The sequence below is a fragment of the Leucopleurus acutus genome (genome assembly GCF_964270905.1).
Source record: "Leucopleurus acutus genome assembly, chromosome: 2".
Classification (NCBI taxonomy): Eukaryota; Metazoa; Chordata; class Mammalia; order Artiodactyla; family Delphinidae; genus Leucopleurus; species Leucopleurus acutus.
Window position 1 is genome coordinate 176,741,456 of NC_139143.1, and position 22,427 is coordinate 176,763,882.

At 55.8% G+C, this 22,427-nt stretch overlaps 1 protein-coding gene across 1 annotated transcript in view; it reads left to right on the forward strand.

Annotated features, from left to right (window-relative positions):
- The window catches only part of HSPG2 (heparan sulfate proteoglycan 2), a 101,574-nt gene that overhangs the window by 24,717 nt on the left and 54,430 nt on the right, over positions 1 to 22,427 (forward strand). Inside the window, exons 2-9 of the mRNA XM_082833616.1 lie at positions 10,587 to 10,722; positions 11,949 to 11,993; positions 17,760 to 17,869; positions 17,971 to 18,029; positions 18,328 to 18,488; positions 20,125 to 20,253; positions 20,450 to 20,704; positions 20,782 to 20,901. Coding sequence (XP_082689742.1) covers positions 10,587 to 10,722; positions 11,949 to 11,993; positions 17,760 to 17,869; positions 17,971 to 18,029; positions 18,328 to 18,488; positions 20,125 to 20,253; positions 20,450 to 20,704; positions 20,782 to 20,901 — 1,015 coding nt within the window. The remainder of the gene's footprint in view (positions 1 to 10,586; positions 10,723 to 11,948; positions 11,994 to 17,759; positions 17,870 to 17,970; positions 18,030 to 18,327; positions 18,489 to 20,124; positions 20,254 to 20,449; positions 20,705 to 20,781; positions 20,902 to 22,427) is intronic.

Consider the following 22,427-nt stretch of genomic DNA (forward strand, 5'->3'; position numbering starts at 1 on the left):
AGCCAGTGGGCAACTAGCTGAGGGAAGGGTGGATGTTTGGGTGGGTGTTCCCAAAGTATGTTCTGTGGAACCCTAGTCCCATGAGGTCTGCATGAAGAAAGGGTTCCAAATTAAGCACATTTGGGAAACACTAAATAGTTGTCCCCCTTCCCTCATCATGGTATTTGGGACATTTAGGACTTAGGGAACCAGCTCAGCTTTGTGCAGCCAGCCTTCCCCAGAAGTGTTTGTCTGCATGACCTTCCCTCATACCTATTCCTGTCCAGAGTTACTGTGCCCTGGAATGGACGTTAGTCATGAGGAAAGGGGGCGGGGGGGGTGCTTCAAAAGGAAGGGGCCCTTCCTCTTATTTCCAGCTCTGTTGCCCACAGGCCTGTCTTCAACTATGGGCTCGGCCCTGCCTGCCCCTCCTCCCCCTCCAGGAAGCAGATGAGGAAAGCCCCGGGGGCAGGGGGAGCTGGCCCTTTTGGCTGCAGCTGTTGGGCTGCCATTCCAGCCTGTTTTTTCCTGTTGCCGATGCCCACGGGAGCAAGCAGGAATGGAGTCACCGAGGCCTGGCTGTCTGGCTGCCTTGCGCAAGGCCCTGGAGCCAGAGCTGTGGGCCTGCTTGCCTCTGAGATCCCAGCCCCTTCCCTGGGATGCTGGTCTGGGCAGCGGGCAGGTCTCTCCTCAGTGACCGTGGACAGCTTCTTGTGCCCCCAGAGATGGGCCTCCTGGCTGCAAAGCTCCAGGTGTCAGAGATGGCAGGAGGAGGGCTCAGGTAGAACAGAGTTCCCTGTTTGGAACCAGGGGTCTGGCTTCAGTGTCTCTGTGGCCATGGGCAAGTCACCTTTCTAAGACTGTCTCTTGATTTGTAAACCCCATTCATTCATTAATTTAACAAATATTATTGAGCATCTCCTGTGTGCCAGGCACTTTTAGGGGCTGGGAATTCAGCAGTGAACAAAATGGACAAAGTCCCTGCCTTCACGGAGCTGATGATAAACATGTAAAATGCAGGGTAGAATTTAAGTGGTGAGGTCGTCTGAGGCAAAGAAAGGGAAGCGACAGAGAGCCAACTATAACGGATTCTGGACCTGGGATATAGTCGGGGTGGGTTCTCTAAAGGTGACATTTGAGCAAAAACCAGAGGAAGAGGAATGTGTACACCTGGGGGCGGTGTCCCAGGCAGGGGACACAGCAAGTGCAAAGGCCCTGAGGTGGGTGGGGACTTGGTGTGTTTGAGAACTGTTGAGACAAATATGGCAGGGAGTAGGGAGGGCACAGTAGGAGAGGAAGTGCAGAGGTCTGTATAAGTATATACACGTGTGTGTGGGTAGATCACACGGGACCTGGTTGGCCATAATAAGGGCTTTTTTCCTAATTCTTTGGTGAGTCGAGAGCAGTTGGAAAGGCCTAACCTAGTCTGTTCAGGTTCATTGTTGTTAGTGGTGTCTCATTTCATTGAAAATGTGTGGACCACTCCCCGCATCCTCCCGTAGGACTGGCACTGTGCTAGGGACTTCATTCATGAAATCTGTGGGTCGTGACCCCAGAAGGCATGGGCACACCCGACCAGGTTGCTGTGGCCTCGAAGGCCCACAGGCACACCAGTGTTCCATGGCCAGAGAATCTGAGGACCGAACCGGGCTGTGGGCAGGAGGCAGGCACGTGAACACCACAGGCGCCGTTGGCACCAACAGTACTTGGTGGATAACGTTCAACCCCTGGGGACCTTCTTGCTGGGCGGCCCAGCCTGGAAGCTGCCACTCGGCCACTCCCACCACAGTGGCCCCACCTGGCACATGGGTGGGGCAGAGACATTTCCCAGTAGCTTCCTGCTTCCTCCCTGTAAGCGGCAGGCAGCGCACTCAGCACCAGGGGAGACCCATACTTGGGGTGTAAGAGCAGGAAGAGAGTGTGGGGACTCCGGGGGCACTGGGAGAATTGGGCTCTGTGACCAGCACCATGACAACAGCACAAAAAGGGGCACTGCTCTTTAGTGGAAAAGCCCATTCAGGGCTGGTTTCCTTTGATCCTCTGCCACCTGGCACACCACGTCCCACTGCACCAAACTTCTTCCCGTCCCTCAGCCCACCTTCCTTCTGCCTGGTGCATACTCTGTCTCCCTTCTCCATCCTGCTTAGGCAAAATCGTCTTCAAACCCAGCTGAATTGTCATTTCCTCTGGGAAACCCTCCCCAACCTCCGCCCAGCCTCGCTAAGTGGGGCGGACCCTCCTCTGGGCTCTCCCAGCCTCTGTCCTTCCTCTGCAGAGTTCTCTGCACACTGTGTTGTCATCACTCGGTTTCGTGGTCTGTCTCCACTAGGCACACGGAGCTCCGTGACCATCTACTTCCTCATTTTATCCTCAGGGCCAACACCTATTAGATGCCCAAAACGTAGAGGTCAGAGTGACTGGAATTGAACCTTATGGGGTAGGTCTGATTGATGACCCTTTTTTAACAGATGAGGAAGCTGAGCCCACCCAGCTAGAAAGAGGCCGAGGTGGCCTAGGTTCGGGGCTGTGCACCCTCTCTGCCCCACCGGTCGCATCTCTCTGAGACGCAGGGATAAATTGCTCTTGCTTGGCCATGGCTGTAGCAGACCCATTCGGGCGCCCGCCCCAGCTACATTAGAGGGGCCTTCAAGGCAGAGCCCGGGTCAGGTCTACTTGCGAAAGAGCCAGACAAATTCAGGGTCTTTGGCCACACTTCCCAAAGCAGGTCACCCCTCATTCTACTTGTCTCTCTCAGCAGCCCCAGGAAGGAAGCAAACAAAGCAGGGTTCTTTGCTTTGGGAAGTGTGGCCGAAGACCATCTTTATCACCAAGAGAACTGAGACCTGGCAGGATTGTAATCCAAGGGCAAGGTGTCCTAGGATGGATTTCAGGGAGTGTGTGACTCAGTCCCCTGCTTCTCTTGGGATGAGGCGTTATGGCCTCGATTTTACCGATGGGGAAATGAAGCCCAGAGATAATTCTGGTATATGCTAGCTGTGTGATCTTGGGCAAGTCCTTACTTTCTGTTTCTGAACTTTGCTTTCTTTTGTCAAATGGGCTCATTCCTACCTCAGGGTTGTTGGGCAAGTTCGTTTGTTCATTCTTTCATTCTTTCACTATGCCACCTAATCAACAGATTTTTTAAAAATATTTGTTTATTTATTTATTTACTTTGGTCACTCCGGGTTTTAGTGGCCGCACGCGGGATCCTTTAGTTGCAGCATGCGGACTTCTTAGTTGCAGCATGCATGCGGGATCTAGTTCTCCAACCAGGGGTCGAACCTGGGCCCCCTGCATTGGGAGCATGGAGTCTTACCCACTGGACCACCAGGGAAGTCCCTCAATCGGCAGATATTAATTGAGCACCTACTATGTGTTGTCTGTTCTGAAGATGCAGCAATGATCAAAACATAAAAATCACTGTCCTGTCCTCCTGGTGCTTTGGCTCACATTGACTGAGATGCCTGCAGTTTGCTAAAAGGGAAGGGTGTCGAGGGGCTTGTCTGGGGTCACCTGGTGAGTTTGGGGCAGAGCTGGGATGAGAAGCCCCAGGCCCCAGCTTCCCACTCCCTTGGCCAGGGTTGAAGACCCTGACTGGGCCTCAGCACTCCCTCGGGATGCTGGCTGGAATGCTGCCTTTCCAAGTTCCAGGCCATGGTACAGAGGGCAGGGGTCAGAAGGAGGGGCCTGCTGGCAGCTGTGCCTCTGAGCTAGCACAGGGGCCCCACTTTCAAACTGGATTTCTGTTGCCTTAGCTGTGTGTACTTGGGCAGGTGACTTGCCTTCTCTGAGCCTCTTTCCTTATCTGAAAAGTGGGGGAGCCGCCAGTGTCTGCCTTGTGAGGTTGCGGGTTTGCGTGAGATAAGCCTCGTATAGACCTTATCTCAGCGTCTGCACGTGGTGAGCACTTGATGAGCCTCGGCCGTTCTCCTTATTCGGGGGATCTGTGTCCTTCCCGGCCACCTGGCTGGCGAAGATCCTGCCGCCTTGGGAGCCCAAGTGTGGGAAGCTGGCAGGGCTCCCGAGCGGCACGGGCAGTGCAGGCATCCAGAGGAGGCTGCGGCCGCCTCCTTTCCGGCCCGGCGCCCCTCTCAGCCTGCCAGGGGATTAAAGGCCTTTTGGCCTTTGTGTTGGGCCCTCCCGCCCCTGGCAGTTTGCACAACAAAGTGCTGCTCCGACAGATTCCTTCCCCTTTGCCGTCTGCTGCCCGTGGACAAGGTACCCAGCAGCCTGGGGGTGGGGCATGGCACCTTGACCCTGTATCTGGGGCCTGGGTTGTAGCAGAGTGTGGGGAGCACTTGTGGAGTTATCTGGGAGCCTGCGTCACAGCAGAGTGGGAGGAGGAACTTGTCTGAGTTTGGGTCCCTCCCTGGAGATTCGGGGGCCTCAGGTCACGCTTTTGCTGGTCCCTCCGCCTCGGGTGGGGGAGGGGGCAGAGTCTGTGCTGGCAGAAGGCAGGTGGGCAGGCAGCGGCTCGTTTGTCCCCCACCCGCACGCTGTCTCTGGATTTTGATGGAGTGAGCTCACTCCAGGCAGCTGCAGCCACCCTGGGGACTGCGGTACTCAGGCCTTCCTGCCCAGCTGTGGGGTGGTGGAGGGCTCAGCCCCAGGCCTGGACCATGGGGAGGTGGGGGGAGGGCATGGGCTGGCTGCCCAAGACATGGGAAGAACGTCTCTGGAGAAGCCCGCAGTCCTCCAGTCCTCCCAGAATCAACCTCAGCGCAGGCAGACAATTTGAGCCTTGAAACCACGCTTCACCCCCAGCCAGGGCCCCACCCAGCCAGCCCGCCCAGGGCCTGGGCAGCAGAGCCAGACCCCTCCCTTCATCCCAGACCGGAAGGTGACCCTAGGCCTGAGCCCAAATCCCAAGCCTCCATGCATCACTTCATCACCTCTCAGCCCTTCCCCTCTACCCTGTACCCCCTGCACGGTACTAACTCTAATGCTTACGGAGCACTAACTGTATACAAGGTACCAGGCTGATGACTTACGTGCTTACTCCCATTTACACAGATGACCCTCTCCGAGCCTGCAAAATGGAAATAACCGTTATAAGTTCACAGTCCCTTAATTGAGACCCTTGGAGTCAGCCATGTTTTGGAATTCAGAAGTTTCCAAACTTGAGAAAGGTGACATAGAGCATATGCCAGCTGTGATGTGACATCCTCGGTAGAGTCTGGGGCAACACCCCGTAATCAAACACATTAATATTGCTGCAGCAAAATGTATGACTGTTGACCCTAAGTGGAGTGGATAAGCTATTAATAGCTTCATGTCAATTTAGGTCAGGACTTGACACCAAATGAGCTTGCTATAAACTTACTAAAAACAAAACAAAAAAACCACTTTTGGTTTTCGGAGCTCCTTGGATTTCCCTTATTGCAGATGAGGGATAGTGGCCCTGTAGTGCCAGCCCTCCCGGGTTGCTGTGAGGATTAGTTGAGTATGTTGAGGACAGGGCCTGGCACGGGGAAAGCCCTCCGCGGACAGTGACCATTTTTATGGTCGTCTCTTCACTTGCCGCTGTGTCTCTTCCTACAGCTTTGATTTTAGCAGCGCCGGAAACTCTTGTCTATACACGTAACCTCCACAAGACCCACAATCCTCACTTAGAAACTCCTTTTTATCTTTTTTTTTTTTTTTTTTTTTTTTTTTTTGCGGTACGCGGGCCTCTCACTGTTGTGGCCTCTCCAGTTGCGGAGCACAGGCTCCGGACGCGCAGGCTCAGCGGCCATGGCTCACGGGCCCAGCCGCTCCGCGGCATGTGGGATCTTCCCAGACCGGAGCACGAACCCTGTGTCCCCTGCATCGGCAGGCAGGCTCTCAACCGCTGCGCCACCAGGGAAGCCCCTAAAAACTCCTTTTGAAAACCCCACACCCCATATCCACTATCTGTATCTGTACCTACCCCTGTACCCCAAAACCTCTGCCTTCTATACCCCTCGCTCATGGCTTGACCTTTCACCCCCACACTCTTCCCAGACATCCTTGGCTCCTTCTTCATCCTCACCCAGGCCAGGAGAGGAAGGCGCGGCAGATGTCCCCGGTCCCCAAGGAGCCTTTGCAGGACTTGGACCTGGAGCTCCATGTGCGACCTCATCCTCACTGGAGGGCCTGGATCCAACCCAGCCTCTGAGAGTGGGTGCCTCCCAGAAGTCCCCCGTCTGTTTGATATCCTGCCTGTCTGGTCCCCCCCACTGCCTCACCCTGCCTGTGTTCAGGGAGCGCCTGGCCATTGTGTGTGTGGGGGCACTCTGCCCACACCTCCACCGCACGCAATTGTTCCTAGCAGTCTAGAACAGTCCTTGGCCTGTGTGAGTCAGCTGCCCCCTCCTTTCCTTCACCAGGAACCTGCAGGGTCTGGAAAATCCCCTTCTCTGTTTGACTCCTTCCTCTCTGACCCAGGCCTGCCCTCTGGACCCCTCCTGTCTGGCCCCGCCATCCGGCTCCAACGCCTGCCTGAAGCACTGGGTTCCTCTGGAAGGAAGCAGGGCTCCCTCACAGCCGGAGACAGGCTGCAGCGCAGGAAACCTGGGTTCTATTTCTGCCTTTGACCTTGGAGCCACTGATGGCCCTCCTTGGGACCTTAAGCACCCACTGTATGGGTCCAGGACGCTGCCAGCTCAGGCATCCCATGAACCATCCTGGGAGCTGGTCCGGTTGGGGGTGGAGACTGGTCAGCCCTGGGCCTCCTGGCCCTGCCCACTGCTTGGGCCTCATGGCCAGCCCAGAGGCCCAGCTCCAGCCCCATGTCCTTTCCTGGGGAGCAGGGGCTTGGGGTAGGGAGCTCAGAGGTCCTGGGACAGTCCTGACTCTGTCAGCCAGTGGGGGCCATCCGCACCAGCTCATCCATCTCAGGGGGTCATTGTCAGGGTCAGATGACACTGAGGCTGAGGAAATGCCCTGTAAACTGGGAATTGCAGTTGAGAGGCTATGTGGGAGTGACTCTCAGTGACCTCAGTTGGTTCGTCTCTTCCACAGCCTTCGTTACAGAGGTGGTGTGGCACAGTGGTAAGGACTTAGCTGTTGGGGCCAGACCACCAGGGTTCAAATCCCAGCTCTACCCTGTGCTAGCTCTTCAAGCAGGTTCCCGACTCTGCTCCATTTCCCCATCTTTACAGTGGGGTTACCTAACACCTGACCCGGGTTAACACCTGCAAAATCCTTAAAGGAGTGCCTGCTGCATAGTAAGTGCTCAGTAAATGTTAGTCCAAGTAGACCCTGGACTTTCCAGCTCTGAATCCAAATTCCCTTCTATGGTCAAGTCCTAAGACTTTTTTGTGCTAAGCAAAAGTCCTAAGCTCTTTTGTGCTCTTTCTGGAAGCTTCTTTCCAGCCTGGCTTCATCTCCCTTCCTAGATGTAAAATACAGCTGTGAAAACCTTTTGATCTTCAGCTTTCCACAAGTGAAGTCTCTGCTCTTGCTGGCTTGTGCCTTGCTCCAGGCCCTTATCTGACCCCAAAGCCTCAGGTCCTGGGGTAGGGACTGCGAGCAAGGGCAGGCTGGCATGCACAGAGACCATTTCCTGGGGTCCCTGGGGTGGAGGGGCTTCGGTCCAGGACCCGCCATGCTCTGGATTCTCTCCTCTCACTGCAGATGTGTGTTCCTAGCATTTTTTCCAAGTTGAATCTTTGCTATTTCCTGTCCATTCCCAAGCCCCGGTGGCCTCTCCCTCCCTGGGAGAAGCTCTAGACCTTGCTTACCACCAGGATTTTCCTTTCCAGACAGCAGTCTGGTGTCTAGGGGGTGCCAGGAATCTCTGTGCACCATGCATGCCCTCCACAGCCTTGCTTCCATGGGGAGGGAGAGGGGGTGGCAATGACACAAAGAGAGCCCTCCCCAAGTGGGGAGGGTCCTGCCCCTCTAACCTCCTCTGCCCAGTGTCAGTGCCCCTGCACCAGTCCTAGCCTCACTCCCCTTAGGTCAATCAGGGCCTTCTCAGGACCACCCCCGCCCCCAACCCAGTGGGAACATTGCCCTCTACCCCTACCCAGGGGAGGAAGGAGAAACCCTGGTAGGGGGCTAGTCTTGTGGTTCGTAACCCGTGAGTGTCAGAATCCCCTGAGCATGCACGACTTTAACCCTCCCAGCTGGGGTGGGGAGAGTCTGACTCAGCGGCTCTGAGAAGGAGCCCAGGAATCTACTTCTCACCAGCTCCTTGAGGTTCTAAGGCTTATTCCTGGATGCAGACCTCATGGGCATGGCCCAGAGGTCTACTGGCCACCCAGGGCTGGAATGGGCACTTGTCCAGAGGGAGAGGGAGGGGAAAGAAGGAACAGGAGGGACTTCCCTGGTGGTCCAGTAGTTGAGACTCTGCGATTCCAATGCAGGGGACGCGGGTTCAATTCCTGGTCGAGGAACTAAGATTCCACATGCCGCGCGGTGTGGCCAAAAAATAATGAAATAAAATACATGTGAATTCAAAAATACATATATGGGCAGTGCAGACATTACGCAAGGCTTGGTAGCACTGCAAACACAAAGATGACCAATTGGCACCCAGCCCCTCCCCCCAGGGAGCTCCCAACCTGGGAGGGAGATGCATATAGACTGCTTGAGGGTTGGTGGTACCTTCAGAACAAGTCATGTTCAGGAAGCAGCTAGAATTAATAGGTGATGACACTTTTGTCCATTCGTTTATTCAAGCATTTATTGAACATGGAGTGCTGAGAAGGTAGAGATGAGCTCATCACAGGCCATGCCTTCAAGATGCTGTCATTCCAGTGGAGGTACAGGTCATTACAGTGTGAGCCCTGGAGGGCCCAGAACCCAGCCTAGGGGCAGAGGTGGCTGGAAAGGCCAAGGAGTCATGACAAAGCCTCCCAGAGGAGATTTTCTTTTGAGTCATATTTATTGAGGTGTAAATTACATACAATAAAACATACCCACTTTAAGTGTACAATTCAATAATGAGAATGAGTTGTATATAACCAGGGGACCGTTACTCCAAAAGGTTTCCTGTGACCCTTCCCGGACAGCCGCACCCGACCCCTGGTCCCAGGCAACTACAGATCTTTCTGTCATTATAGATTAGACTTTTCCCCCTTGGGTTTCACATAAGTGAAATCATATGCTATGGAGTCTTCTGTGTCTGGCTTCTTTCACTCAGCATAATGTGTTTGAGATTCCTCCATGTTTCCAGGCCTATATGGAATTTGTTCCATTTTGTTACTGAGTAGTTAGAGGAGGTGATGTTTAGGTGAGTTTCGGAGGATGAACTGGAGTTAGCCAGGTAAACAAAAGGAGGAAGGGCATTCCAAAAGAGGCACCAGCTGAGAAAAGGCCAGAGGCTCCAAGACATGCGCTGTGTGAAGTTGGGGAAGCAGGGAGGGAGAAGGATTGGCTGTTTCTCTGTTTTTCTTCTTCTCTTTGGCCCTCTCCGCTGCTGCCACCACCTTGTCTAGCCAGTGAGGGCCGGGTTTGGTTTTCACAAGTGAGACTATTTCCTTCTGGTCAGGCTGGGCTCCCCAGATAGAGCTGAGGCCAGGGCAGGCCTGAGACACTCGCGCCAGGCCATCTGGGGCTGGGTGTGTGAATCCATGCACTCTTGTGCTTGGGGGCTCTGGGGTTCCCTTGGGCTCTGCTGGGTTTGTTTTGCTCTAAGTTATTTTGTAAAACTCCTTTGGAAACACCTCAATCTTGTCTAAGTGGGAAGAGGCCTTCGTTGTCCGCACCCATCCCCAAGAAAGGCAGGGGTCATGGCTGCGGGGGCCCTTCTGCGCCGGCCTGCAAGGTGCGGGGTCCGAGCCGCCCCTCTGTGGAACGGGAGCCCGAGGTGGAGCTTGTGCTGGGCTCAGCTGCAGCCCGAGGTCACATGAGTTGACACCACGCCTGACCTGCCCCCGTTCAGCCCAGCAGCTGGGCTCCACCCCCGCTTCTGGGTGTGCAGATGATCCTGTCAGTGTGCCCACAAGTGCCAGAGCTGATCTCCAGCGTGGCTGGAATGTGTTCCCTGTGGCCTGGAGGTTTGGAGGCCACACCAAGGCAGAAAGAGGTGGCCAGGACCGCTGGGGCGGGGCGCAGGGGGTTGCTGTCGGCGGCAGCAGCTTCAGTTGACCTCCCCTCCATTTCTGCTTCTGTCCCCCATCCATGCTGCCCCTGGCCACCCTGTCACCTGCCCACATCCCCCCTCTTTGCTGGCCCCGGTCACCCTTTACCTGCCTGTGTTTCCCTGTCCACTAACTCATGTCCTGGATATCACTTGCCTTCTCCAAAGGGAGAAGAGTCGTCACTTACCAAAGTGATTTTAAGTTTGTTGTCGGGACTTCCCTGGCGGTGCAGTGGTTAGGACTCCGCGCTTCCACTGCAGGGGGCACGGGTTCAATCCCTGGTCGGAGAACTAAGATCCCACAAGACGTGCAGTGTGGCCCAAAACAAACTTATAAGTTTATTTGAGGATTCATGCAGGGGCTAATGAGATTTGGGGAAACTGAGTCAAAAACAATGGTACAGCCCCAGCCTCACTGTCTTCGCCAAACCGTGTCTGATTTAACTGCTGGAGGGCCTTGGGGTGGGACTCTGGCCCCCCCCCTTGAAGTGAGAAGAGGGGTCCTGGGCTTGGCAGGAGTTGGAGAGTTTGACACAATTGCTCGTGTGGTGTCCCACAGGTAACCTGCGGGCTGAGGGCATATGATGGCTTGTCCCTGCCCGAGGATGCAGAGACAGTCACAGTGGGCCGTGCTGGCTGGAGCTATTCAGACCTTTCTGATGATGAGGACTTCCTGGCTGATGAGGCCTCCGGAGGTGAGCAGAGGGTTCTGGTGGCTGGGAGTGGAAGGGGTAAGGACGGAATTGGGGTTCTTCCCACCGGTCCTTAAAGAGGCTCCAGGATGCTTGCCCAAGGTGGCATCTCAGGAGATGGACTAAGAAAGATATGGAAGCAACCTAAGTGTCCATCAGCAGATGACTGGATAAAGATGTGGTATATACATATACAATGAGATACTACTCAGCCCTAAAAAAGAATGAAATGTTGCCATTTGCAGCAACATGGATGGACTTGGAGGGCATTATGCTAAGTGAAATAAGTCAGACAGAGAAAGACAAAATACCGTATGATATCACTTATATGTGGAATCGAAAAAATACAACAAACTAATGAATATAACAGAAAAGAAGCAGACTCACAGATGTAGAGAACAAACTAGTGGGTTACCAGTGGGTACAGGGGAGGGGAGAAGGGCAATATAGCGGTAGAGGAGTAAAAGGTACAAAATATTAGGTATAAAATAAGCTACAAGGATATGTTGTACATCATGAGGAACATAGCCAATATTTTATAATAACTATAAGTGGAGTATAACCTTCAAAAATCATGAATCACGGGAATTCCCTGGCAGTCCAGTGATTAGGACTTGGTGCTTTCACTGCCGGGGGCCTGGGTTCGATCCCTGGTCAGGGAACTAAGATCCCACAAGCCACGGGGCACAGCCAAAAACAAACAAAAAAAAATTGAGAATCGCTATATTGTATGCCTGTAACCTGTATAATGTTGTACAGCAACTATACTTCAATTTTTTTTTAGTTCAGAAAAAAAAGAGGTGGGTTAAAAGCTGCGTGCGTCCTGAGCCCTGGTCCCAGTGACCGCAGGATCCTCCACTTAAAACTGTGTGACCCAGGACTGGTGGCTGCTTCTCCTTACAGCCCAGATTGAGCAGGACCTAAGGGGAGGGTGGTGGGCAGTGCACAGTGGAGGATGATTACGGCCCCCTACTCCACTTCCTCCCATTCTCACCTAGAGGCCAGTCTGACCTGGCGCCACCCACCCCATCCGTCCTGGTCCACCCCCTCTCTGATGGAGGCTTCCAAGCTGGTTACAGGCCGGCCCTCCCTAAGTGTGGAGAGGAGGCAACAGCTGTGTTTTCATGACCTTCCCCACCGTGTGCCAGGTGCCCAGAACAGTGCCTGACACCCAGTAGGTGCTCAACAAAGATTAATTGTTGCTGAATAAGTCTCTCTTTTACTTGTAGATGGTGTGGGCAGCGGGGACCTGGGCAGCGGGGACTTCCAGATGGGTAAGTATCTGGGGGCATCGCACAGGCCCCCATCCTGCCCCCGGGGAAGCCCCAGAGTAGGTCTTTCCAGCCACAGAGGCAGCATCTCCTGGACTGAGGGCCTTGAGGGCTCCTTGTGCCTGCCATGGGGATGGTCTTATCCCCGCTGAGTGACAGTTGTGTGCCTTGGTTGGCCAGTCCCTGCAAGGTTGGGTATGGACAGGTTCTGTGCCTGCCTGTGCTGGGAAATGCCCGGTTCTGATAGGGACTGAAAGTCAGCCACTCAGCACTCAAAGCCAGATTCTCACCTCCCTGGGCGGCTCAGCTGTGGAGTCCTTCCCCAGAGCCCTCCTTGGGGGTGAATGCTGCAGAGTGGGGGACCCCAGGCAGGGGTGGGCAGACAGAGGGGACTCTGTGGCACAGGCATTCGGATAAGCCAAGAGCTGGACCTGGGAGGGAACCTGCCTTAGGTCGGGTCACCTGCTGGGAAGCCGAAGGTCCTGGGTTGGGGAAAGAGGGTTGGGCTTCCTGGAGGGAAAGGAATCAGGCCTCCGTCAGCTGCCCACTCTGCCAGCACTCCAAGTGCACAGCCAGAGCAGGAGCTGGCCCAGCGCTGGGACCGGGGCTTCAGAGTCTCTGTTTCCTCCCACCCTGGGATTCTGGCGAGAGAAGGAACTGCTCGGGACAAAGCCATGCGGTTCCTGCTGCCTTCTCTGGGAGCCAGTGCCTGGGCACAGCGTGATCAGGGCCAAGGATGGAGCTCAGCTCAGAGTCACCACTGGGCGGCCCCGCTGCATCCCTGTGCTGCCCACCCCAGCAGGCCTTGGGGCGAGTCTGGCCTGGGTCCCTCCAGGGACGGGGTTGCCTCCCTATGGCTGGAGTATCAGAAGCATCCCAATGCCAGAGGGTGGCATCCTAACCGGGCCAGTTTGGATAGGAGGGTTGACCCCTGGGTGGCACAGTCCTGACTGTGACCTCCCAGCACCTGGGACGCAGACACTGCCTGAAGCTTTTCCATGTGTAGGTCTCTGCAGGGCTACAGATGCCTGGGAGCTGGGTGGGGCCTGTGTGCGGGTGTCAGGTGGGCCCCAGGCACGCAATGCACACCCCCGAATGGCCTCTGCTGATGCATCTCTGGGAGCTGCCTCTTGCCAAGCCAAGGCTGCCTGCTGCGGCCCTGGGCCAGTCCACCCTGTCCCTTCAGAAATATCTAGAGCCCCTCCCAGGGGGCTGCTCACAGCAGCTCCACCTACTTTGAGTGGTCCTTGCTAGCCCACCTCGTCCCATGAGAAGCAGCTATGAGGGCGAGAGAAGCCAGAGGTGGGGGAAGGATGGGGATGGGGGGCAGCAGCTGGGGAGGGCCCAAGGGCAGGGCAGGAGCCTTTCCTTGTAGGTGGGGCTGATCTGTGGGAAGATGTGGGGCCTTAGGCCCTCCAGACCCAAACGCTGGCACCAGCCCGCTGCCCCTGGGGCAGGTCCAGGCAGCTGGGCTGAATCTCAGCCCAGGGGGCATCAGATAAGTCTCCCTGATTCCCAGGGTCAGGGTGCCTGCTTCAGCCTTGCCCAAGGGCAGGTCCCTCCTAACTCTGGTGAGCAAGGGCCGTCCTGACCATGATGGGGCCGTGCCTGGCCACCCCTTGACTGACCCAACCCCCGACCCTGGAATGTCTGAGACGGCTCCTCCCTCACCCCTTCCCTCGGGCAGGGTTGCGGCTCCCCTTGGCTCTGTCCCAGCCCTGACTGCCACCCCCAGGCCAGGACCCCTCCTGGACAGCTCCTGGCTCTGCCTCCCCACCTTGGGAACCCTGCCCACCTCCCCTCGCCCAATCTTTCCACCTTCTGACTGTCTCTTTGTCTGTCCTGCTGACAAACTGTCTACATGTCTCCCCTGTTCCCTCCCTCCCCTGCCTTGGGCCATCTCTTTCCTACTCTGTGTGTCTCTGTCTCACGCTGCCTCTCTCCCTCCACCTCTTGGACTTGCATCTCTGCTTCCATGTCCCTCTGTCTTTCCCTCTTTTCAATCTGCCTTTGTCTCGTCTTTTCTCTCTCTCATTCTCCCCACCACTTTCTCTCTGTGTCTCTGCCTATATCTATCTCTCTGTGTCTCTGTCTCCATCTCTCTGTCTGCTTCATCTCTTTCTGTTTTCTGTCTCCCTCAGTCTCTGTGTCTCTCTGTCATTTCCCCCCTCTGTCTCTCCCTTTGGTCTCACCACCTCCCTGCTGTCTCTGCCCCTCCTCACCTCCCTCTCTGCAGGCCCTGGGCCCCACCCCGGGCCACCCTCCCGTGGCTGGTGTGATGGTCTTGGAGCCCGAGGAGGAGTCGCCTTTCCCTCTCTCCCTCCCCCTCCTCTCTCCCAGCTCTTCCTCTCACTCCTTTGTCTTCTTTTCCTCCCCGGCCTGCACTTAGTCACACTTGAAGGTCAGAGGCACCTCTCTGCAGGATCTGGGGCCAGGCCTGCCTCTGTCCCCACCCAGCTGGCCTCACCTTCTCCCCTGCCCCTGCCCAGGAGGCAGCCAGGCCCCACCCGGGCACACAATCTAAGCACAGTGGGCCGGACCCCTGGTGTAGGCAGGATGGGTGCAGCAACCCCTCGGGGAAAAGGCTAGGGCCTCGGGCCTCGCTGATCCTGGGGACCCAGAGGGACTGGGCTGGGGTTCGGGGGCCCAGGTGTGTGGGGGACGAGTTCTGTTGAGCAGGGACTGGGTATCGAGCGTAGGTGGGGTAGTGGGCTCCGGGGCTGGGGGTGGTCAGGTGTGCATCCCCCACCCCATGCGGGGTGCCGGGCAGCTCTGGGCCTCCCGTCCCTCCAGCCATTGGCTCCAACTGAGCTGTCCAGATGGGGTCAGATGAGGGCCAGCGTGGAGCTGGTCGGCCAGGCAGGCGCCCAGAGAGCACTCCCACCCCAGTCTGCATCATTCCCACCAGCACCCTCAGCTCTGGGGGCTGGTTCCTGAAACTCACCTTCTGCCCCAGCCCTCGGATACCTGCCACAGGGAGGCCGCTCAGGGTGGAAAAGGGGGTGTGCTCATCCTGACCTGCCCCTGATCTGGGAGAAGGCAGGGGGTGGGGTCAGGTTGGAGGGTCCGTGCCCTTCCCAGGCCCTAGTAGAAAGGGGCTTTGTGGAGCCTCAGCCCCCTCCCCCAGCAGCGGGCACATTCCTGGGCAGAGGCCTGGCCTCCTCGCCCGCGCTGGGCCGCAGGGCTGAGGCCAGGGGCCAGGGTGGGGGACTTTCAATGGGCCTCTGTGCCAGCTCACAAGAGGCCTCTGTGGCCAAGCTCGCGGCCCTCACGCTCCAGCCCACGGGGCCCCGCCCGCCCGGCACCCAGGAGCCCAGCCCAGCACGGTCCCCGTGATTCAGCGCAGGCAGCGCTGCCCTCACAAGCACCTTCTCTTGGTGCAGGAGTTCCCTCCGGCTGCTTGCTAGGCTGCCATCCTGATGTGCCCAGGACTTACTCCGTGAGCCGCAGAGGGGGAGGGTCCAGGCGCAGAGGGCGTGTGCACCTGTGGACCTGCCGGACAGAGTAAAGGGGAAAGAGGACAGGCCCAGCCAGTGCCACTCCCTGCTCTGCTGCCCACACGCTGATTGTCACTTCTCAGAGCCCACTTCTGCCTCAGGCACAGCTGCTGTCCCCTCTGCCTGGAGTGCGCTTCTCTCAGAGGCCTCCCAGTACCTTACTCTCTGCCTTCAAGCATCCCCTTTGCGGAGAGGCCTCCCTGGCTGCCCTGGGGAAGTAGCGAGCTACCCCCACGCCAGCACGCCCGCTCCCCCAGCCCTTGTTTTTTTCTCCCTCATAGTCTATATATTTCTTGCCCATTTGTTCTATTTCCTTTCTCCTCCCCCTGGAAAGTGATCTTTATGAAGTTCGCTGCTATATCCCTTGCCCCTAGAACACTGCCAAGCATATGAAAGACCTTCAGTATAGATTCAATAAAGCAATGAATGCCTCTCTCAGATGGGAAGAAATAAAACCAAATCCATTCCTTCAGTTTGTCTTAAAGACCAGAGATAGGGGCTTCCCAGGTGGCGCAGTGGTTGAGAGTCCGCCTGCCGATGCAGGGGATACCGGTTTGTGCCCCGGTCCGGGAGGATCCCACATGCCGCGGAGCGGCTGGGCCCGTGAGCCATGGCCGCTGAGCCTGCGCGTCCGGAGCCTGTGCTCCGCAACGGGAGAGGCCACAGCAGTGAGAGGCCCGCATACCGCAAAAAAAAAAAAAAAAAGAAAGAAAGAAAAGACCAGAGATAATACAGCTAACGCATGCAGCCCCTAGTGTGAGCCAGGTACTGCCATAAGCATTTTACATTCATTATCTTATTTCATCCTCCCAACAGCCCTCTGGGGTGGGCACTACTATCATCCCTGTTTTATAGATGAGGAAACTGAGGCACAGGGAGATTAAGTAACTTGCTTAAGGTCACAGGGCAATTTTATTTTAATTGTAAGTGGAAATTTTGCTCCAGAGGCTGAGCTTTTAACCACTAAGCTATACTGCCTCTCATATAGTAATAGCTCATATTATATTGCCCCTACTATGTGCCAGGCTCTGATCTAAGCACTGTGTGTGCGTGTGTGTGTGTGTGTGTATGTGTACATATATATGATTCATTTGCAACTCATATTTATAACTTCTATTATGCACTCTGAACATTATGATATTTAATGTGCGTAAAGTGTATATAGTAGGTGCTTAATAAACAATAGTTGTAAGTGTATGCTCACCCCAATCTGCTATGAATTTATTCAGCAATCACTTATTAGGCACCTCCTCTGTGCCAGGCTCTATGCAAGCACTGGGGTACAGGGTGAATGAGATCCGAGGTTTCCCCCCATCAGGTTTATAGTCTAGCAGTAGAGAGAAAGATGACAGCAGCTCCTGATTCCCTAGCACTTGCTCTATGCCAGGCGCTGCATCTTCGTGCACAGGGAGATGGCCTTGTAAGTGTGATATCGTTTATTCCCCACAGCAACCAGTGTGGTAAATGTAATTAATATGCACATTTGACCAAAAGGGAAACAGAAGCCCAGAGAGGTAAGGTCCATGCCTGATGTGTGGCTGACCTCAGAACCCACGATCTTTATGATGATGCTCTGGCAGGATCTGTGCCACGTGGGGTAGCAGGTGCTCTGATGGGAGAAGCCAAGGGGCTGGGGGACCCCCAGAGGAGAGGCCTCTACCCAGCCAGGGTTGGGAAAGGAGGGCAGCTCAGGCAGTATTCTTGGAGGAGGTGATGACTGGCATGAATGGGGGGGTGGGGAAGCATGTCATGGTCACTCTCGAGTAATTTCTGTGCCAAAAAAAAAAAGAGGGACTTCCCTGGCGATACAGTGGTTAGGACTCAGTGCTTTCACCGCGGGGGGCCCGAGTTTGATCCCTGGTCGGGGAACTAAGATCCCACAAGCGGTGCGGCGCGGCCAAAAAAAAAATTCTGTGCCAGGTCCTCCTCCTCTGGAAGCCACCCCTTCTTACCCAGCCTTCCTCTGAGCCAGTGGAGGTCTTCTCTTCTGCACTATCACTTGGTATCTGGATCGGGCCGTTTTCCCTGTTAGTTGAAGCCATTCACTCAAGGGTGGGGCCTCGGCTTTGATCCCTGGGCGGCCTGCCAGGGTCACTGCAGCACGTGCTCCTACAGGTAGTGCTGGGCACAGCTGTGGGCACACAGGTGTCAGCCTCAGCGAGAGGCCTCTGGGGACCATCCCCCCCGGTTCCACCCACTGGCCCAGCTACCTGAGGCCACTACCTGCCAGGCTGGGCCCCTCATAGTGACACCCCCCCACTCCTTCCTGCAGTTTATTTCCGAGCCCTGGTAAATTTCACTCGCTCCATCGACTACAGCCCTCGGCTGGAGGATGCAGGCTCCGAGGAGTTCCGAGAGGTGTCCGAGGCTGTGGTAGACACGGTGAGGTGAAGGGGCTTTGGGGAGCTCCCCGAGTATGGCAGGGCGGGACTGAAGGTGGGGTGAAGGGATCTGGAGGCTGATGGTGCTGTGTCCCTCTCCAGCTGGAGTCAGAGTACTTGAAGATTCCTGGAGACCAGGTTGTCAGTGTGGTGTTCATCAAGTGAGAAGGGTCCCCTGGGGTGGGGGGTGGGGGCTGGTGAGGGACTGACAAGGATGGGGAGGGGCCAGGCGCCAGGAGGGGAGGCAAGAGAGGCCTAATGGGCTGAACCTCTATTGGTAGAAATTCGGGAATCGGTAGGGGTACAATTTGGACTTTAAGTTGCCTTGCATGGGGTACAGGCTATCCAGAAGCAGGGGGAGAGTCAAGAGATCAGGTCTGAGGCAGGGGGCCAAGGGAGGAGCTGAGACCCCAGGCGTCTTCCTCACCCTGCTGCCCTGCCCACCACACCCGTCCCTAGGGAGCTGGACGGCTGGGTCTTTGTGGAGCTGGATGTGGGCTCCGAAGGGAATGCAGATGGGGCTCAGATTCAGGAGGTGCTCCACACCGTCATCTCCAGTGGCTCCATCGCCTCCTACATCACCTCTCCCCAGGGATTCCAGTTCCGACGCCTGGGCACAGGTGAGCCCGCCCTGGAACTGAGGGTCACCTCCTCCAGTTTCTCAGACTCATGTGGGCCCCCTTTCAGTGTCACTACCGTGGGCTCTCCTAGCTTGGCCTTGCACACCACTGGGGACAGGGAGCTCACTACCTTATGAGTCTGCCCCATCCATCTTTATGCAGTCTTGGCTTGGGTTGAGCAACCTGTGTTTCCTCTAACATGTACTCAGTAGACCCAACTTCCACTCTCTATTAACCTCTCTATGTCGACAATAGGTAATAATAATTCCTTTCTTCATACAGTGCTTTCAGGTCCAAAAACACTTTTGTGTTTAATAATAACCAACAATTCTTCACTGACCGTTCAGTCTTCATAAGAATTCCTATGAAGCAGATATTGTTTCTCCTGTTTTAGAGATGAGGGCACTGAGGCCCAGCGAGGAAAAATGATTTACCCAAATCCACATACACAGATAGTGCAAAAGCCAGAATGTAAACCAAACCCCGTGTCTCTGCTGGTCTTGCCAGAACCTGTGATGAGACGAGCTGAGAAACGCAGCTCAGAAAGAACAGGAAACTGGCCCCAGGCCACACAGCTGTTAGATGCGCAGGCCTGGCCTTCCTACCCTCAGTCAGCCCAGCTTTCTCTTTTTCTTTTCTTTTCTTTTCTTTTATTTCTTTTATACAGCAGGTTCTTATTAGTTATTCATTTTATACAGACCCAGCTTTCTTTTCACTGCACCCTCTGTCTCCTGTTTCAACTCCCTGAGTGTTTTCTTCTCTAGGCCAAGCAGTCCCAGTTCATTCCTCACAAGCTACGGTTCCCATCCCATCCCAGTCTCCATCTCAGTCCTCTCTCTGGGAAATGTCACCATCCCGGACTAAGCGGAACCCAGAACTGAACAAACTTCATCCCTACCATAGTGTCGCCCAATCAGAAAAAAAGGGTGAAGTCATTTGTTCTGCACGTAAAACCTCAGTCAGTGTGCCCGAAGATCAAGCTTGTTCTTTGGCATCCCCAAGCCCAGGTCTGAAGATTGCTGAGGCTCCAGTCCTCTTATCCCCACTTTCCAATGAGTCCTCCTGGCTAGGGATGGTAGGATGGGCTTGGTTCAGCCCTGTAGCCCATAGCCCCCAGGTCCCAGGTGGGCCGGCTGCTGATCACACCTTCCTTTCCAGCACAGACACCCCCGCCCCCCCTGGCCGCTGTGGTGGCCGCAGTGACACCAGGTGAGAGTGTAAGCCAGACCCAGGCTGAGCCGGGTAACTAGACAAGCTAATGGATGGAGGGGAAGGAAGGATGAGGGCAAGATGGCTGGGCACAGCCCACAGGCCGCCTCTCCTCCCCTTCCTCTGCATCCTCTCTAGGCCTGGTTGTGCCCCGCACGTGTGTGCTGTGGTCATTGCATGGTGTGGTGTGTTAACTGTGTGTGGGGTTTGTGTAAGGGATGGGTGAGGCCACTGCCACATAGCCCACATCCCACATGTGCTGTGGATGTGTTCACCACGTGCTCTGTGCCCTCGCTGAGTCTGCCAGAAACCACGTGGCCTGACACGGAGCCCCAAAGCCCCCTCCCAGCTCTGCAGCGCCTGTGCCACCCGTGACATTTTCTGCCAACCTCCTGCCTGCCTCTCTGACTGTCCCACACCCCCGCAGTGCCCCAGTTCCCAAGGGTCTGCACCGAGGCGGAGTTTGCCTGCCACCGCTACAATGAGTGTGTGGCCCTGGAGTATCGCTGTGACCGGAGGCCTGACTGCAGGGACATGTCTGATGAACTCGATTGTGGTGAGGGGCGGTCTGGGGACACGGTGGCCTCCAAGTCAGTCCGGGGCTGTGAGGGTTTGCTGCAGGCAAAGGGGTCTGTGGGAGGTGGGCAGGGACACAGGAGGGGTGATAACAGGGTCAGGGCCTGGGGAGTGGCAGGGGGCGAGGGGTGAGGAGCCACACCTTCATGCCAACGCTAAGCGGGCTCTGTCCACAGAGGAGCCGGTCCCCAAGCTCAGCTCGCAGCCACCACCTCTGGCGGAGACACCACCTGTACCGTCCCAGCCGGAGGCAACCATCCCATGGCAGCTCCCAGCCACCCCTGCTCCCCAGGTTGTGTTCCCCAGTCCAGGCAGGCCCGTGCCTTGTGGGCCCCACGAGGCCACATGCCGCAGTGGGCACTGCATCCCCAAAGACTACGTGTGTGATGGGCAGGAGGACTGCAGGGACGGCAGTGACGAGCTGGACTGCGGTGAGGGCCGGGCAGGGGCGTGGGTGGGGATGCAGGGGCTGGGGAAATGGCCACTGAACCTTGCCTGGTCCCCCCAGGCCCCACCCCACCCTGTGAACCCAACGAGTTCCCTTGTGGAAACGGGCACTGTGCCCTCAAGCTGTGGCGCTGTGATGGCGACTTTGACTGTGAGGACCGCACCGATGAAGCCGACTGCCGTGAGTGTCCCGGCGTCCTTCCGGCGTCTCCGGCCCATTGGCCGAGCTCCCTGAGCCCCAGCCCTTCGAGGGCAGTCTGTGTGCTGTCCCTGGCTGAGTGGTGGAGGCCCTGGGGACAAACTTTAAGGTTTATCCCTCTTTGACTCTGAGCTGGCCTTTGTAGCAAGCAGTAGGCCACCCGTGGCTAACGTCTCTTTATTTATTTACCATTCATCTTCTCTTTGCCACATATGCTTGTGTGGGGGTCAGACGAGCAGGCTTGATACACGAGCGCCCCTTGATGAAGGGGTGGGGCCCTTGATGTATGTGTGAGTCAAAGCCTTCCTCTTACGGGTCTAGAGTTTCTTCATCTAGAGCTGGTTCTGAGTTATTTGTTCCTCCATCTGCCCAGCTTTTCATCCACGTGACCATTCAACTATCCACTATCTGTCCGTCCGTCTGTCCAGCATCTTTCCTCTCTTGCATCCATTTATCCACCCACCCACTCATCCAACTGTCCATCCATCCATTATTTATCTGCAAAGTTCTTCATCAGCCTGTCTACCTATCTACGTATCCAGCATCCTTCCTTCTGTCCATTTCATCATCCGTTCTATCATCCATCAATCTAGTCTATCCATCCATCCATTTGTCCAACATCCTTCCTGCCGCCCATGTGTTCATCCGTCCATCTGTCATCCATCCATGCATTATCCGTCTTGCCAGCTCTCCAGGCAGCCAGCCATTCATATAGCCAACATCTTTCCTTCCTCCTCTTCATCTGTTCAGCCATCTGTCCATTGCTCGTCCATCCATCTAGTCAATGTTATAAACATTATGACAGTCAAATGGGTGAGACTGGAGACTCAGAGACCATATCAGGTAGCATCTTGTGGTTTCTGTCCTATGAGGTGAACCCTGGGGCTTATTAGTCCAAGATTGAGGATAATCTTCTAACCATTGCTCTGTGATCCTGGGTCACATGTTTGAGTGCGTGTTGACATTTCTAGTGTCTGCTGGTCCGGCTTCTCCTCCTTGCCTCCCTCACCTTCCCTGCTCTGCAGCAAACCCTGGAGAGAAGCAGCGTCGTGCTGCAGACTGGCAGAGTTTTATGATGCCCTTCTGTGGCTCTGAGCTTGCCTGACAACATGGCCCTTTGGGACAGAGAAGTAATTGAGGGTTTTAGTTGAAAAGCCCTTCTCAGAGGCCTCTGCGGGGGAACAGTCTAAGGAAGACCAAGTCCTTGTTGACAGAGCGCAGAACAGAGAGCATGAAAGCCAGATGACTTCGGGGGCTCGTGGGGTGTTGGGACAGAAGCCCCCGAGGGAGTGGGAGTAGGTGGCTGCCTCCCGGTCTCCTCTCTGTGCCTTCTCTGTGGACGGGTGACCTCTGTTCCTGCACCACTCTGCCCTTTCTGTCCCTGCTTGTGTGTCTGTATCAAGCTCAATCTTCCAGAAATAGAATGTCAGTTACCATCTACTAGAGATGTCTAGCTGGGGCCCAGCCCTGGGGCCAGGCCAGCTCCAGGCCTCTGGCCAGTCCTTAGA